Below are 15557 nucleotides of genomic sequence, written 5' to 3'. Positions count from 1 at the left end.
ATAAGACAATTTTACTTAATATGCTTTTTTTTTTTTTTTATTCTTCACTAATTTGGCCTCTTTCCAAAATATGCATTTATAATTTTTTGCTTTTATCGAGATGTAATAAGATTTGAAATAAAATTAATTAACTGATACTCTATTGATTCTCCTTGTTTTTTACTTTTAATTGAGTGGTGATCAATTTTATGACTATAAATTTGATCAAGTCTGATTGATCTTTTTCTTTATTAATATATATTATATAGCTCATAAAATTATTTTTCAAAAATAATATAAAATTATTTTTCAAAAATAATATAAAATTATTTTAAAATTAATAATATAAAATTATTTTTAAATTAATAATATTTATTTATCAATAAATCAATAAATTATTCAAATAAATAATTATTTTAAATGGCTAATTTTTATGTTCCTAAAGATATTCATTTAATTTATAGAAGTTTTACTGTATATAGCTGAGAACATAACAAATTGTCAAAATAATTGGAAACATACAAAAATTGTAAAAATAATTTTTAATAGTGGTTTAATGGGTGCCTCTTAACGCATTAATTATCATAAATATCAAATGCAATTCGCTTTTGAGATTTTTAATTAATTCGTAACTTATTTTTCAGTATAAGTATTAGAACGAGTAAAGTTATATGATATTAACTATATTTTATTTTATATTATTTTGTGTGTATATGTGTGGCTACTCGGTACTTATAACTGCGGCAAACGCAGCTTTGTTAAACCGTTATACGTTAAAGTTGATCTGAATTCTGAAAATCAGGGCAGAATTCCAGTGAAAGCTTTTCTCTCCACAGGAATAAAATAATAATAATTAAAAAAAAAAACTACGAGCAATCAATACTATTACACAATTCTACAGGCAAATGATTAGTTTTATTTCTTTATTTTATTTTTTAAAATTTAATTTAATTTATTTTTCTTATAACAAAATGATTAGTTGATATGCTCCGACAAGACAGTCATACTGTAGTGGCATGGCACTACAAGTATAATTATATGAACATATATAAAAGGCTGCATCATAACCATCTCAGCACATGTCATACCTTGCGATTCTGACATCGCACTTTGATATATAAAAATGGGCAAGAAAGAATAATATTATTATTTTTAATTTTGGAGGTAATAATATATATATATATATATATCTATACACACACGAGAGTTTTGTAAACCAAAATATTTACCAAATTGTATTGGCCCTTTAGTAGATACGTGGCAAAGATAACAATGAAAAGTTATAGATGGTTATAGTCATAATTTACACATTTTTTAAATATTTTGATTCAATGATTAAGATGATATTAGTCAAAAACTTTGTCAAATACTTTCCTTAATTACATATGATGGCTGGTATATAAAGCATCTACCAACCAAGAGAAAACGACCTCTTTGAAAAAAAAAAAGGGTAAGAAATACCCATTTCTACTGCATGTTATTCATTTCTGATGACCTACTAAATATCACACAGGAGGTTTTGTAACTACGACTCCATTAGCATTTGCATTATTTTCAGTACTATTACTAGTCTTGGACTTGTGCTCATCAATATAGTGCTGATAAATATAAGAAACAAATCCCCAAATGGCCAAAATCATTGCCACAACCTTTAGACCATCCATTTTGTCATGGAAAATGATCACGGCAAATACTTGAATCAGAGGCAATCCCAAAGCACTCATAACATTGCAGAACAGAGAAGATACTTCAAATATCAGCCCCACTGCACCAATTTGGAAAAGTTGCCAAGAAATTGCAGTCCATGTAAGAGTCATTACATAGGAAACTTTCCCCAATTCATACCCTTCCATTTCTCCGCGCAGCCCCTTCCACTCACCACTAGCAAAAAGCCCAATCAAAATCATACAGCTCGCAAAGAATGACTCAAAGAAAATCATGTCCAAAACAGCTGAAAAATTTTCCTTTTTGATAATTTTCCTGAAGAAGAACTGTGAGAGAGCAAGACTGAGTGCTGTCCCTGCTGCAGCAAGAACAGTGCAAATGAACCCAATTGCATGCTTTGCTTTTGAAACCCCGGCGAGTGATGAGGAACTTGGTTGAAAAGCAAGGAGGACAGAGGAGATTGTGAGGAGGATTAAGGAATTGATAATGAAAGGAGTGAATTTTTGGGAATTTAAGAAAAATGAAAAAAGAGCTGTGAAACCCAATTGGGATGCAAAAATGATTGCGAAAGTGGAAGCTGAGAGGTATGAAAGGCCATATGAGGATAAGAAAGAGCTCAGAGCTATAAGAAAACCAAGAATAGCATAGACCATTGTGAGGGCTAAGAAAGAGGGTGATTTTGTTTGGTTGGTGGTGTTACCACTGGTTGTGGAATTTGGGGATGAAGAAGAAGATAGAAGATAAAAAGGAAGGAGTATTGGGAAACCCACAGTTTGGACAAAAGCTGCAATCCATTGTCTTTGTCCACCTTTAGCATAATACAATCTTCCCAGAAGGGTTGCTGAAGCTTGACCAGCCAACACAAACACCATAGACATCACCATTTTTATCCACCATTTGCAATTTCTCCCACTGAAGTTTGTTGAATTTTGGTTTTGTGGGTTTGATTCTTTCTCTAGATCTGGGTGATGAAGAACATAAGAAAAACAGAGAAATAAGACTACATAACTTAAACAAAAAAATGTTCCTTTTTTTTTTTTTTAATTTTAAAAAATTATTTGTTTTTATAAAATTAATTTGAGAAAAAAAAAATAATAATAAAAGAAAGATCATAGAACATATTGAGAAACAGGATTGGTCTTCGTGAAGCATTTTTCACTTACCCATTATATAAATCCGAAGGCTTTGAGTTTCTGGCAGGTAAAAAGAGGTGGTGGTGAAGAGGTTAGGAGGAGGTGGAAACGCAGCGTTTTTTAGCTCTCTTTCTCCCTTTCTCACTCTCTCGGTGATCTTTCTACATTGAGACTTGAGAACAGATGCACATTTATAACATGTCAATATTCTTGCTGGTGAGGTGTCACATGGAAGTCCATTCACTATTTTGGATGGTAGACAAATTGAAAGTTTAAAAAAACAAAAAAACAAAACCAAACAAAAAAATATCATTAACTCCACTAGTCTACAAAAAGGGTGTGTGAAAATACAAACTTATTTAAAAACATTATGATCATGTTGTGACGTCAAGATGAGCTCCTAATAGAGTTTTATTAATTAATCAATTTAAAAATCAATTTCTCTTTTTAGTTATTTATCTAATAATTAATAATTAATAATTTTATATATTAATTATGACATAATATTATTAAGTTAATTCTTTTAGTCATGCGATAGAAAAATAGATTTAACTTTCCTTTCAAAATAAAATAAAGAAAAAAAATCTAGTGGTGATAATATCTACTTTAGAAGTAGCTAGTGATATTAATGGGTCTCACATATACGTTAATTAGAGAATCTGGATAAATTATAAATTAAGTATAGATAAAGACATGAACCAGTAAATCCCGTGCCAACTGTATTTATGAATTCTTTTTTGAGAATAAGTATTGATCAATCAATTATCCATTTATATGTCCTGATATTAGACATAACATTTTTGTTTTCAAAATTAACATTCTGTGATTTAACATATATATAATTTAATTATTCTTAATCATAATTTTTTTTTTGGGTCGTCAATAATAATTTAGTGTTTCAAGATTAAAAAGTATTTCCTATTGAATTGACCAGCATAATTATAAAATAAAAATTAAAAGAAAAAGGACAATTTATCTTTTTCATTATGCTGTCCTACCTGTAGTCCAAAATAGAAAAATTATTTTCTCCAAGCTTAATTTTCCGGGCGAAGAAAGTCAGACCACCCATTTTCACTTAATTCGTTGCTCACCTTTTTCCTTTGAGAAACAACAGGTGCATGCACTTTGAATTAAATGTTATTTTGTTAATATTATTAATTTTATTTTTTTTTGTTGCTAAAATTGTTTATAGTTAATTATAAATAATCCTCTTTTCCCCTATATTTCATCAAAACGACCCAACATGTTGACCACAAGTTCACAAGAAAACAAGTGTTTATGGACTATGATACTTATTCAAAGATAATTACTTAAACCTACCCAGACCAGATTTATATGTTTTGTCTTTTTGCTTTTGTTTTTGGCATCAAACCCATTTATGTGTCTGTATGTATGTATTTATTTATTTATTTGTGTTAAAAAGATTATGAAACAGGGGGAAAAGAATTCTTATATAAAGATCTAATTATATTTTTGGGCTTTCTCTTTGTCCTAATTACTTTTGATTAAATGGTTCTGTATTTGCAATATTTTTTAATTGAGATTCTCAATTTTATTTTTTTAATTTACACTATGTATTTTTAAGTGTCTCTGTTCGAGTATGTGTGTGTGTGTGTGTGTGTGTGTGTGTGAGAAAGAGAGAGAGAGAGACTTATGGTCCACTAACGATTTTTATTTAATCTTTTGTTACACACTCAAAAAGGTTTTTTTTCTTTCTATTTTCTTCCTTTTCTATGTGAAATTTTAAGATGCTACATTAAGGCCAAGCTAATAAAGCATATATAGTTTATTCATTCATGTTCTATCGAAAGAACAACTCAAGACAGCTTATATTCTCTTCCAGGGAAAAAAAAAAAAAAAAAAAAAAAAAACAGAAAGAAGAAGAAGAAGAAGAAGAAGAAAGCTTATATTCTCAAGGTTAAGATTCTATTCAAGATTCTTTCACTTTTTCCAGTATGAATAATATTTTTTTTAATCCTTTTTAAGTATTAGAATGGTACAATTCCTATTTTTTGAGTGGATAATTACTCAATCCAAATGGAATCATTTATAGACATTGATATATATATATATATATATATATATTTCCATCATAAAGTGTACGTCTCACAGTAAAATGTTAAGAAATAAAAAATATCATGCATCATACTTATGATGTACCCATTATAGATAAAAAATTTAAAGTTTTTGGCTAAAGGAAGCATATTTATGTTATGGTCGTAGAGACCGATTGACCACCCAAATCTTAAAAAGGCAGAAACTACGGGTATAATTTTTTAAGATTAAAATTATATAATCATTTGGATCCCTTGACTGGTTTATATAATATTAGTGAGCATGATTTAGTAATTTACACCCAACCAATAACCACCAGAAGCCTATAATAGGCAGCCCTTGTTAAGTCACATAGAAAAAAAGTCGGTTAAAATTATCAAATGCTAATTTTCAAAATGGAAAAAAAAAAAAATCAAATGCTCAAATAATAATTAAAAAAAAAAAAATTCCAAGTCATGGTTTCCATATTCTCTTTTTATGGCAAGATAAAAAAAAAAAAAAAATTCTTTAAGCAATAAATAAAATAGAATATTCTCTTTCTATCTCTTTTGGAAGAGTCATGACTTGTGGGAATCAAAGGAAAAGGGTTAGGGGTTTGGTGATGAGGATCTAAACACAAAAAATTATACTTTTTTTTCTTCTCTGGTGGTAGACAAAAATATATACTTTGTTTGCTTACTCATTATACCAGTACTGTTTTCTTTTTTCTTTGCATATTTTTAAAAACAAGTACTTATTATAAGTATACTTTTTCATTTGTTTGCTAACTTACATTTTTTTTTTTGTTTGAACCAAATTTTTCTTCTTCTTCTTCTTCTTCTTTTTTTTATTTTTTATTTTTGACTTCAAAATGCAACAAGAAGAAAAAAGAAAGAATCCACCGTCTTCCACTCATTCCAACATTCATTTCACCAAATATTTTCCTCTGTTATCTCTTCATTATTTAAACATATAATGGAAGGTTCAGCTTTAGCAATTAAAATAATGATATGAGTGGGAGAATTGTTATCTCTGCTGCCATATCCAAAACCCCATATAAAAATATTACAATTTCTTTCCCCTTTAGCAAAATGGTCACAGGAGAACGATCTGACATAAAAATTGAAAGGTATTAAAAAATGATAAAAACGAGAGGAGAAGAAATGTTTCAGTGGAGAAAAGGATGCCAAACCGAGAATAAAAAAAAAGCTACATTATGTATATATTGGGAGCTATGGCAGAGAAGCCAAATTGTAACGCACAACTTTAGCTGATTCTAAGCTAATCAAGTAAGCGATGGCGCAGCCAAGTTGGCTCCTCTTTTGCCAGTATGGGGTGATAGGGATAGCAAATTATTTTTTTTATTTTTTATTTTACATGAATTCGGAGTATAGAAAAGATAGAAACAACAATTGACGAAACTAATTGATTTAATATATTAATGGACTACTATTAGGATTATTAACTTTTTTATTTTAGGATTATTAGCTTTTTATTTTACCAACATTTTAGACATCAACTAATGTGATAATACATCATTGGTTGATATATTTTAATGTAATCTAAATAAGTAAATAAATGGAGATCCATGAAGATAATAGTATGTATATATATGTTATCAAAAAATTAGTGAACAAATTGATGCCCCTACAGCTTATTGTATATTAAGTTGGTAGTCAAAATAAGGACTTCCTGTATATGAAAATAGCTTGCATATATAGGTCACAACCACCATAAAAAACAAAACCAAAAAAAAAAAAAAAAAAAAAAGAGGGGAAAAAAAAAGGGAAACCACCACACCAAACCAAAGCTTAGCTAGCTAAGCATGTGATACTCCACTTTGAGTGTCTTGGCACATAAAGTGCAGGAAATAATAATATTTGAGTTGATCTCTATATACATACGCTAATATATGTTTAGTTAAATAGTGGTGTTAGCATCTATCAAAGATGCCCACCTATTTTTCAAATTTTGCATTTTCAGTATTCTGCTTGGATTTCTTTTTTTCTCCTTTTTTGAAGAATCAGTATACTTATTGGACTTGTATCATCAGGGTAAAGCTGATGGAAATAAGATCAAACGGAACCCCAAATCAAACACCTTCTAAAGCACCATTGCCATTACCTCATATTACCATATGAATTATATATAACCTTCCCCAGTTAATCCATATCCCTCCATATCTCTCTTTGTTTAGACCCTTCCACTCATTATTAATTAACAATTCCACCAAAAAGTACACTAAAAAAAAAAAAAAATTCAATTGAGTCCAAAAAATTGGCCGGATTTATATGTGAAGTAGTGTTAAGATAATATAAATATAATGACAGTTTACTTGTTAATTAATAGCTTAAAACTTTTGGAGAAGAGCGCAACCAGTGGTAATTTGGTTTTTTTATGATCCTTAGGAAGAAGAAGTATGAGAGTGCATGCAAACACAAGCAGGGGTCCTCTGCTGAAGCTGTGAAACACAAACAGTGAATATCAAGAAAAATAAGACTAAACCTCATAGAGACTTTTTATGTGCATATATATTCCAAATGCATTTTTTAATTTTACATATCTATGCCATAGAAAACTAATGGTACTTTGGCAAATAAAGATTAAAAAAAAATTTATATATATATATACAAAATTGACTACTAGTGTAAGGATTTTTTTTTTTTTTCTTTATCATATTAATTGAAGTTGTTAATTAGCCCATGATTATGGCAGCTTTTATATTGCAAAGTCCACAGAACTAGAGATCAAGGGCAGGTCTAAACGTGATGATCTCCAATATCAGATAAGGATAACTTAAACTGGGCCTATATGTGTCAATGTCATATTACGTAAAAGGGAGAAGAGAAATTAGGAAACAATCTATTTTTTTTTTTTGAAAAAAACATTAATTAGAGGTCGAATAATGGAAACTAATTAGTAGTTACCCTTTACCAATCAATGGTTGTCCATTTAGAATAAAATAATTAAAAGCAACGATAGCAATTATCAGAAAAGTGGCCCCTTCTTTGACAAAGTATAATAAAGTTGAAATTCTCTCTCTCTCTCTAAGTATATGAATTGATAACTAGCACAGGAATAAAATGATGGAAATGTATGAATATTTTTTTGGGTTAATAATTGGGGATAATTACGTTTTAATAGCTGTATGATTGTTATATTGCACATTGATAGCATTGAATTCAAAATGTTCCACATTTCAATTCCCGAATTCATTAACAGAAAGTATTAAAAATTTTTTAAAAAAAATTGACTAGTTTTTTGTTAATTAATTTGGTTACCAATTTGAAAATTAGACTAATATGAAAAATTGGAATTGAAATTCAAGGGCCAAATGTGAAATTTAACCAAAGTTAGATATAAAAGTGCAATAAATCCTAACAATTTTTTCCCCTTATCCATTAAGTTTCATGCCTACTCGCATAATTAAGAAGCTGAGCTAAATCTTTGATTGGAACGACCGTAATATATAGTAATTATATCTTTAAGTTCTATTACTTTGCTAGACGTCTAAAGGACATAAAATAACAAATAGAATCCATTTATGAAGCGGTTATATATAATATATATTAGTGAGATTGAAAATTGAAAAGTTTCTAGTCTATCTTATAGTGTTTTGGTCCTATTTTTAGAGATCTTAATTAGGTAAATAAGAATATAATCTATGATAAATTACAAGTCATAGAAAAAAAAAAAAAAAGGTTAGACCATATGTGATAAGATCATGCAGATGAAGTAACTACGAATCAATTTTGTAAATTAGTCCTAGCTAGTAACCAGGTCACCATATAATCATACGGATAGCAGATCTTACCCCAGCTGTTATACTATCATATATAATTAGAATAAATAGGGAAGAACAATTGACACTTCTTGATGCTTTTGGAATTTAAGATATCTATAAGAAAATCTTAATATTTTACTCAAAATATTTATAAAGATGGGCTATTTAAGCTCAATTATACAGACTAAACAGAACAAATTAACTGGCTCTCTACAATTAATACAACCAGTACGTTGACTAGGAAATTATCAACTACAATGATAATAAGCCTAATTAAAGTTAATATGTATTGTAAACTTACTTTCAAATTAATAATTAACACATATGTATAATTTTGTTATGAAAATTAAATTGTCTCATTTATGTTAAAAAACTAATTAATGAATGAAATTATATATAATTGAAGTTTATGAACAACAAGATATATATATCGTGTATGGTAGGGGAAGAAGTCTACCACTTGGTGAGCATCTTCCCTCACCATAGCAATTTCATACATATATAATATAGGTTGCAGCTCAACCACTGCACCAACCAGTGCTTAAACATGTGGTATTCCAGTTTGATGTATAAAGTAAAGCAGGAAATTAAGAAAAATATTAAGGAGGAAGTAACTCACATTTTATTTTCTTAAAAAACAAAAGTTGTAGGACCTGGCTAAAGGGAAAAGACAAATGTCTCCCATTTACATTTCATTCATTCACTAGTAGAGGAAATAGCAGCCAGAATTAGCTAGCTAGTACTCCAGTACTTGAATTTCCATAATTTTCAGCTACATTGTTATTCTTCTTTGCCTTATAATCATCAATGTAATGCTGGTAGATATAGGAGCCCGAGCCCCAAATGGCCAAAACCATTGCCATAGCCTTAACGCCATCCATCTTATCATGGAAAACAATCACAGCCAAAACTTGAGTAAGAGGCAAAGCCAAAGCAGAAATCACATTGCAGAACAAAGAAGAAATTTCAAATATCAATCCCACCGCACCAATTTGAAAAAGCATCCAAGTTATAGCAGTCCAAACAAGAGTCATAACATAAGAAGCTTTTCCCAACCCAAACCCCACCATTTCTCCACCTAAACCATTCCATTCACTGCTAGCAAAAAGACCAACCACTATAGCAAAGCTTGCTACTATCGACTCAAACAAAATCAAGTTCAAAACAGCTTTGAAGGTTTCTTTTTTTATAACCTTTCGGAAGAAGAACTGCGAGAGAGCGAGGATGAGCGCGTTGAGTGCTGAAGAAGCAAGAGTGCATATGAACCCTATTGCCTGCTTTGCTTTAGAGACACCGTTGAGGTTCGAAGAATTAGGTTGAAAGGCGATGAGGACGGAGGAGATAGTGAGAAGGAAAATGGAGTTCACGATGAAAGGAGTGAACTTTTGGGAATTGAGGAAGAAAGAGAAGAAAGCAGTGAAACCTAGTTGGGATGCTAAAATGATTGACAAAGTAGAAACTTGAAGGTACATAAGCCCATATGAGATTAAGAAACAGCTTGTTGCTATGAGCAAGCCTAGGGTAACATAAACCATTGATAGGGATACTAAGATAGACTTTGGTTTTGCTTGGTTGTTATTATTGCTTCCATTAATGGTGGTAGGGTTTGATGAAGAAGAAGAAGAAGATATGAAATAGAAAGGAAGGAGAATTGGAAAACCCACAGTTTGAACAAGAGTAGCTATCCATTTGCTATGTCCACCTTGATCATAATATAATCTTCCCAAAAGGGTTGCTGTTGATTGTCCACACAAAACAAAAAGTATATACATGGATATTCGAATCCACCACTTGTAGTTTCTTGCTTGAAAGTTCGTGGAATTTTCAGTTGAGGATGAGCTTGCTTTGCTATTGTCTTCCAGATCTTGTAAAACAAAAGAATTAATGTTGAAGAATACGTTAAGATCAATCTTTGACTGGTATTATATATCAAAATAAGAGCTTTCCTTTTTTTTTTTTTTTTTTTTTTAACTCAAAGATTGCTTAAAAATTGCCTTACTTACCCAATACATTAATATGGTGATCTTGGGGTTCTTGAATATCTGCCATGTCCAAAAAGCTTAGCGCACTGAGAGCCAACTGTGTTCTTGATCTAAAGCTGGATCTCATACAAAGATACCAAGTAGTGATGCTCTTTAATTTATATTAGTATGGCTGCTCTGTGAAAAGGTGCCCTGTCCACTTGCAATGATATGTAGAAGACAAATTAAACGAATAGTTTTGTTGTTTTTAAATGGTATTGTTACTTCATTCCTCACGTGAAATTTTGTTTACTAAAAGTATAATGAAAAAAAAAGAAAAGAAAAAGGTTTCGTATTTTATAAAAGTTTTAAACTAATATTTTTGAAGCAATTGCTTGGAAGAGCCATCAATCAAATTTTACGCTGAGACTGAGGTGAAAGGAGGAGTAATAATTAATTAATGAACCTACTACGCACTGTGTGGCACTAATTAACATTATTGGTCTCGAATATATGGGCAAAGCAATAGTACAAAAAATAATGCTTTTTTTATTTTTATTTTTTTTTTAAAATAATATTAATGTTTACTTAGTTGCTCGCTATAAGTTTTTGTGAAGATAGCCAAGTGGTAAAAATCTTCTTCTTTTTTTATTTTTTTAAAATAATAATTCAACTTAGAATTATTTCACTTTCAACATATGCTTACCATAATGTCAAAATATTCAATATCCATATTCAATTGAATGTGACATTTTTGGTGCTATTAACGTGCATATATTTGCTTTAACGAAAATGGAGTGGTCTGGTGATTTTATGAATTATCTTCTAGTTCATCTCATATTCAACTTGCACTCGGTGGTTAACTTGAAGTCTTTGATTGTCAACGACACTCAACAACGGGCTAACTAATATTTGGGCTTGAATGTAAGTGGGTGCAACTAATTTTTGGGCTTTAATTCAAGTTACTTTATGGACCAAGACCACATAGCATCAGCAAGAAGGGGAGTTTATCCAATAGCCACATTTTGGACCCTGACCTAGTCAACCTTTTTAATTGTTGTTTTGGCCCTTTGGGTTCTTCCTTATTTATCTAGTATAACATAGATACGCTCTGTACTGTTTTATTTTATTTTATTGGATTAAACTATATTGAAATGTGTAGTATTGTACTATATTAATATTATATAATGTTTGATGCATGATTGTATTATATTATAATTATTTTTTTAATTTTAACTAAAAAAAAAAATTTTAATTTTCAGTATTATTCATATGTTTTTCTTGAATAATTACATTATTCAAAATAGATTATTAATTTTTTATTATTATTCATATATTATTTTTATAAATAATAACATTTTTTAAAATAGTTAAATTGACTTTTCATTATTGCTCACATAATTCTTTAAAAAAAAAAATTACATTACTCATAACATATTTAATAGAGTTTTTATTATTAGTCATGATACTAGTACAGTATCAAAAGTTATATAATATTAAAAGAATTAACAAAAATTTTTAACATTAAAAAATCAGAAAATTAATACTATTTTATTTTCTAATATAATTAATAAAAATTAAATTTATTATTTAATATTATAATATAATTTTTTAAAATTATTACATTATCTTTAATATATTAAATAAAATTTTGATTACTATTCATACTAATAATTACATTAACCAAAAGAATTAAGAAAAAAAGTCAAACATTTTTCCCCAAAGAAAAAAAAAAGAAAAGAAAAAGAACATTGAAAACTATAAATTAATATTATTTGAATGATTTTTTTAAATAAAAATTATGAAAAAGTTTATGGCCAAGCAAAAGTTATTAAACAAATTTTTTTTTAAAAAAATCAATGTATTTAAAAAAAAAGGGGAAAAAAAAAAGGGCCTCATCTATGAGTCCATGATCCTACCTCCATAAGTCGGAGTAGGTTGTGTCGACAACATTAAAAAAGGTAGGCCCACACGTTAATTGTTAGGGTATGCAAACGTACCGAGACTGTCAAATGCTGGGTAGTATTAATTGGTGCTATGCGTATTGCACAATGTGGTGCTACAAATATTTGTTCATCTAGAGCTGTAGTACTGGACTAGAATGAATTATATTTGAAGTTTGATTTTATAAAAATTTAAAACATTTTAGTTCGATCAAATCTAATGGAATGAATATCCACGTTATAAATTAATGTTTATATCCATATTACGTTTTATTAATAGTTTTATATCTTTGTCTTATAATAATAATAATAAAAAAAAAGGTACTTGGTGATTTATCAACAATGGAGAAGTGTATAAAGAGAAGAATTAATTTAGTCGGTCCAACCCTGTGATTTTATGACAAACGCTTCAATTGTAGCCATAAGGTTGTATACTGTTTTAATATCTTTTTCCTAAGAAAAGCGAAATATGGTACAAGGTATTAATCAAGAATGGAAAGTGGCGACGAAGAAGAATAAATATAGTGGGTTCCAACCCTGCCGATTAAAAAAAAATAATAATAAAAAATTAAAAAAAAACCTTAAATCAATTATGTGGTCAATGTATCAAAAACACGACAACAAATCTTGCATGCATGTGCTTACAAGTGGTATATATAAAAAAAGTACGGATACTTCCTGTTCACACAATGCATAGATAAAGCAGCTTCATTTGAAAACTCAATTGGCATTTTGCGATGTGGAAGATTTTGCAAATTTTCAGTTTTCATGGACTTGTCGTACATCATCATCATCATTATTAAAAAAGTAGTGTTGAATGGTAGATACAAATAAATGTAACCCCCGAATGGCCTGAGTCATTTATATGCAACTAGCTGTACCTGCACAACTTTGAGACTGACAAAGCTCAATTAGGAACGGTATCCAAATTTCAACTGGAAGTTGCATTAATGGCTGCAGATACAGCATGACTCGATTGGTGATAAGTTGGCCAAGATATGTTTCACCTAAAAAAGTAAAAGTTGGTCGACTGTTTGTCCTTACTTAATGTTATTTTATCAGATTATGATCTTATATAATGCTGTGCTGTGAGTATGCAAGCGAGTTAGCTAAGACGCTTACACTTAGACAGATTAGGAATCTTACTTTCTTATATTGTATCTTGTAATAAATTATTGGCGTATATAAGTTCAATAATTGTAACTTTTTGATCATTCAATTATTGCAAACAATGCGGTTCTTATTCATTATCTTAACCGTAAGTCAAACAGGAGGGACCAAAAAAAAAAAAAAAAAAAAAAGAAAAGAAGAAAAAAACTTTTAATTTACCTAGAAAAGAGTTAAGAATCAAAGAATAAAACTAAAAGGTTAATAGCATTTTAGTATTTTGAATTTTCAAAGAATGTGGTGCGATTTCCTTCTTCAAAAGATTCTTTTTCTTCCCTTCCATGGCGTAAATGAACGGTCCTTTTCTTTGTCTGCAATTTTAGATCCTCAAAGCTATAATTTTTTTTTTCTTTAAATTGATCCATCCATAGGATTCCTTCATTTTCAAATTGTTTTTTATTTATATTAGATGGATAGACAATGCATTCGAGCACTGTAACACATGAGATCTTGCATAAGTGGGTCTATTAGAATAATATACCTCTGTATCTCTATTCGTCAGTGCTCATTTGATTTGGATCTAAGATTTCCATGATGATTTTAACACACATATAAAAAACAAAAAAGGAAAAAAAACAAGAAAGAGCTTTGGAGCTCCCTTTGAAGGCTAGCTTTCTCTCTCTAATGCTTCCGAATAAAGATTTTGGAGAGTTCTAATGCTTCTGGAATGTAGGTTTTGGAGAGTTATGTAGCTTTATATGGAGGATGCTTTTATTATCTTTGTTTTAATTATTACGTTTTCATTCAAACCCTTAATCACAATGGTGTTGGCAAAGGAATAAGCCATAAACCCATCGATAAGTGGCCTGGCCTCCACGCTTTTCTCCTGTAAAAGATTTTAAAACTTTAAAAAATAATAATAATAATAATGAATATAATAAATTGGGAAGATAAACTGACATTAAATTTTAACAGGTGTCATGTACTGACTTGAAGTGGTACCAGTACCGTTGCACTGAAAATTTTCTCATCTGCGGGGCATGCTGCTCAATCTCTTTCCATACCTGGTCCTTGATTGCTCAATCTCTTTTCCATACCTGGTCCTTGTATTGTGAGTCACCTTAATTGCTTCATTTCCCAATTAAACGTGGCTCTGAGTACTTTCACAACTATCCCTCAACTGCCACCACTCAATTCTGACAATAAACTCTCCTTCACCAAAAAAAAAAAAAAAAAAAAAAAAAAAAAAAAAAAACTTAGTTTATTATAAAAATAAATAAAAAAGGGATCTGTAAATTATTATTATTATTATTTTGCAAATGCTTAATAGCTTATAAAAATAAATTTTAATTAATAAAATAAGAATTTAAGGACTTTTTAAAAGGATTTTTAAAAAAAGGATTTAAGCATATAATAAGAAAAATATATTTAAAATCCAAAACAGCTTAAAAATTTCGAATATACTAATATTTACAAGTTAGTTTGAGTAAAACAATTGGTATATAAATAATAAAACAGTTTTTTTTTTTTTAAAGTTAATCATGAATAGAATAATAGAAGAGTTTTTTTTTTTTTTTTTTTAAGCTTTAATTGTGTATTATTTATGGTGAGTATGCTATTTATGATCCCAATTGGAGTGTATTCCATATTCCCAACATTAATTTAATTAGGTGAAGATTCTAAACCTATCAATCTATTTTCACATTCAATAAATTCATTGATGCAATAATTCAAAATATAATATATATATATATATATATATTTTTTTTTTTTTACAATATTAACTTTATTTATGTCAAAAAATGTTGACTTAGTTGATGTATTTATCATTCACTCCCAACACTAGGATGGGAGAGAGGGGAAAATTGTTATGAATAATAAAGGAAAAAAAATCTATCTATAAACATGACAAAATTAGAAAAAAAATCTATCTGTAAACATGACAAAATTT

The 15557-nt window shown here is 29.1% G+C and overlaps 2 protein-coding genes across 2 annotated transcripts; both read right to left on the bottom strand.

Annotated features, from left to right (window-relative positions):
• Nucleotides 1-1281: 1281 nt before the first annotated feature.
• Nucleotides 1282-2964, bottom strand: LOC107431164 (purine permease 21). The gene is made up of 2 exons (XM_016042042.4): nt 2808-2964; nt 1282-2605 (listed from the first exon to the last, which is right to left on the bottom strand). The coding sequence occupies exons 1-2, from the start codon at nt 2809-2811 to the stop codon at nt 1485-1487; spliced, it is 1125 nt and encodes a 374-aa protein (XP_015897528.2). The 5' UTR covers nt 2812-2964; the 3' UTR covers nt 1282-1484.
• A 6230-nt stretch (nt 2965-9194) lies between these two features.
• LOC107431175 (purine permease 21-like) lies at nt 9195-10805 on the bottom strand. Its single transcript, XM_016042059.4, has 2 exons — nt 10599-10805; nt 9195-10459 (listed from the first exon to the last, which is right to left on the bottom strand). Exons 1-2 carry the CDS (start codon nt 10702-10704, stop codon nt 9324-9326), a joined length of 1242 nt encoding a protein of 413 aa, XP_015897545.1. The 5' UTR covers nt 10705-10805; the 3' UTR covers nt 9195-9323.
• Between the last annotated feature and the right edge of the window lie 4752 nt (nt 10806-15557).

This window comes from Ziziphus jujuba, chromosome 6, assembly GCF_031755915.1.
Source record: "Ziziphus jujuba cultivar Dongzao chromosome 6, ASM3175591v1".
NCBI classification, from domain to species: domain Eukaryota; kingdom Viridiplantae; phylum Streptophyta; class Magnoliopsida; order Rosales; family Rhamnaceae; genus Ziziphus; species Ziziphus jujuba.
This window is presented reverse-complemented; position numbering and strand designations above follow the sequence as displayed.

Excerpts from the sequence above, each read along its gene's own strand:
- LOC107431175 (XM_016042059.4), bottom strand. The coding sequence starts at position 10,704 with ATGAGATCCAGCTTTAGATCAAGAACACAGTTGGCTCTCAGTGCGCTA. Across the intron at positions 10,460-10,598 it reads TCACCATATTAATGTATTGG|ATCTGGAAGACAATAGCAAA; the intron begins GTAAGTAAGGCA and ends TTGTTTTACAAG.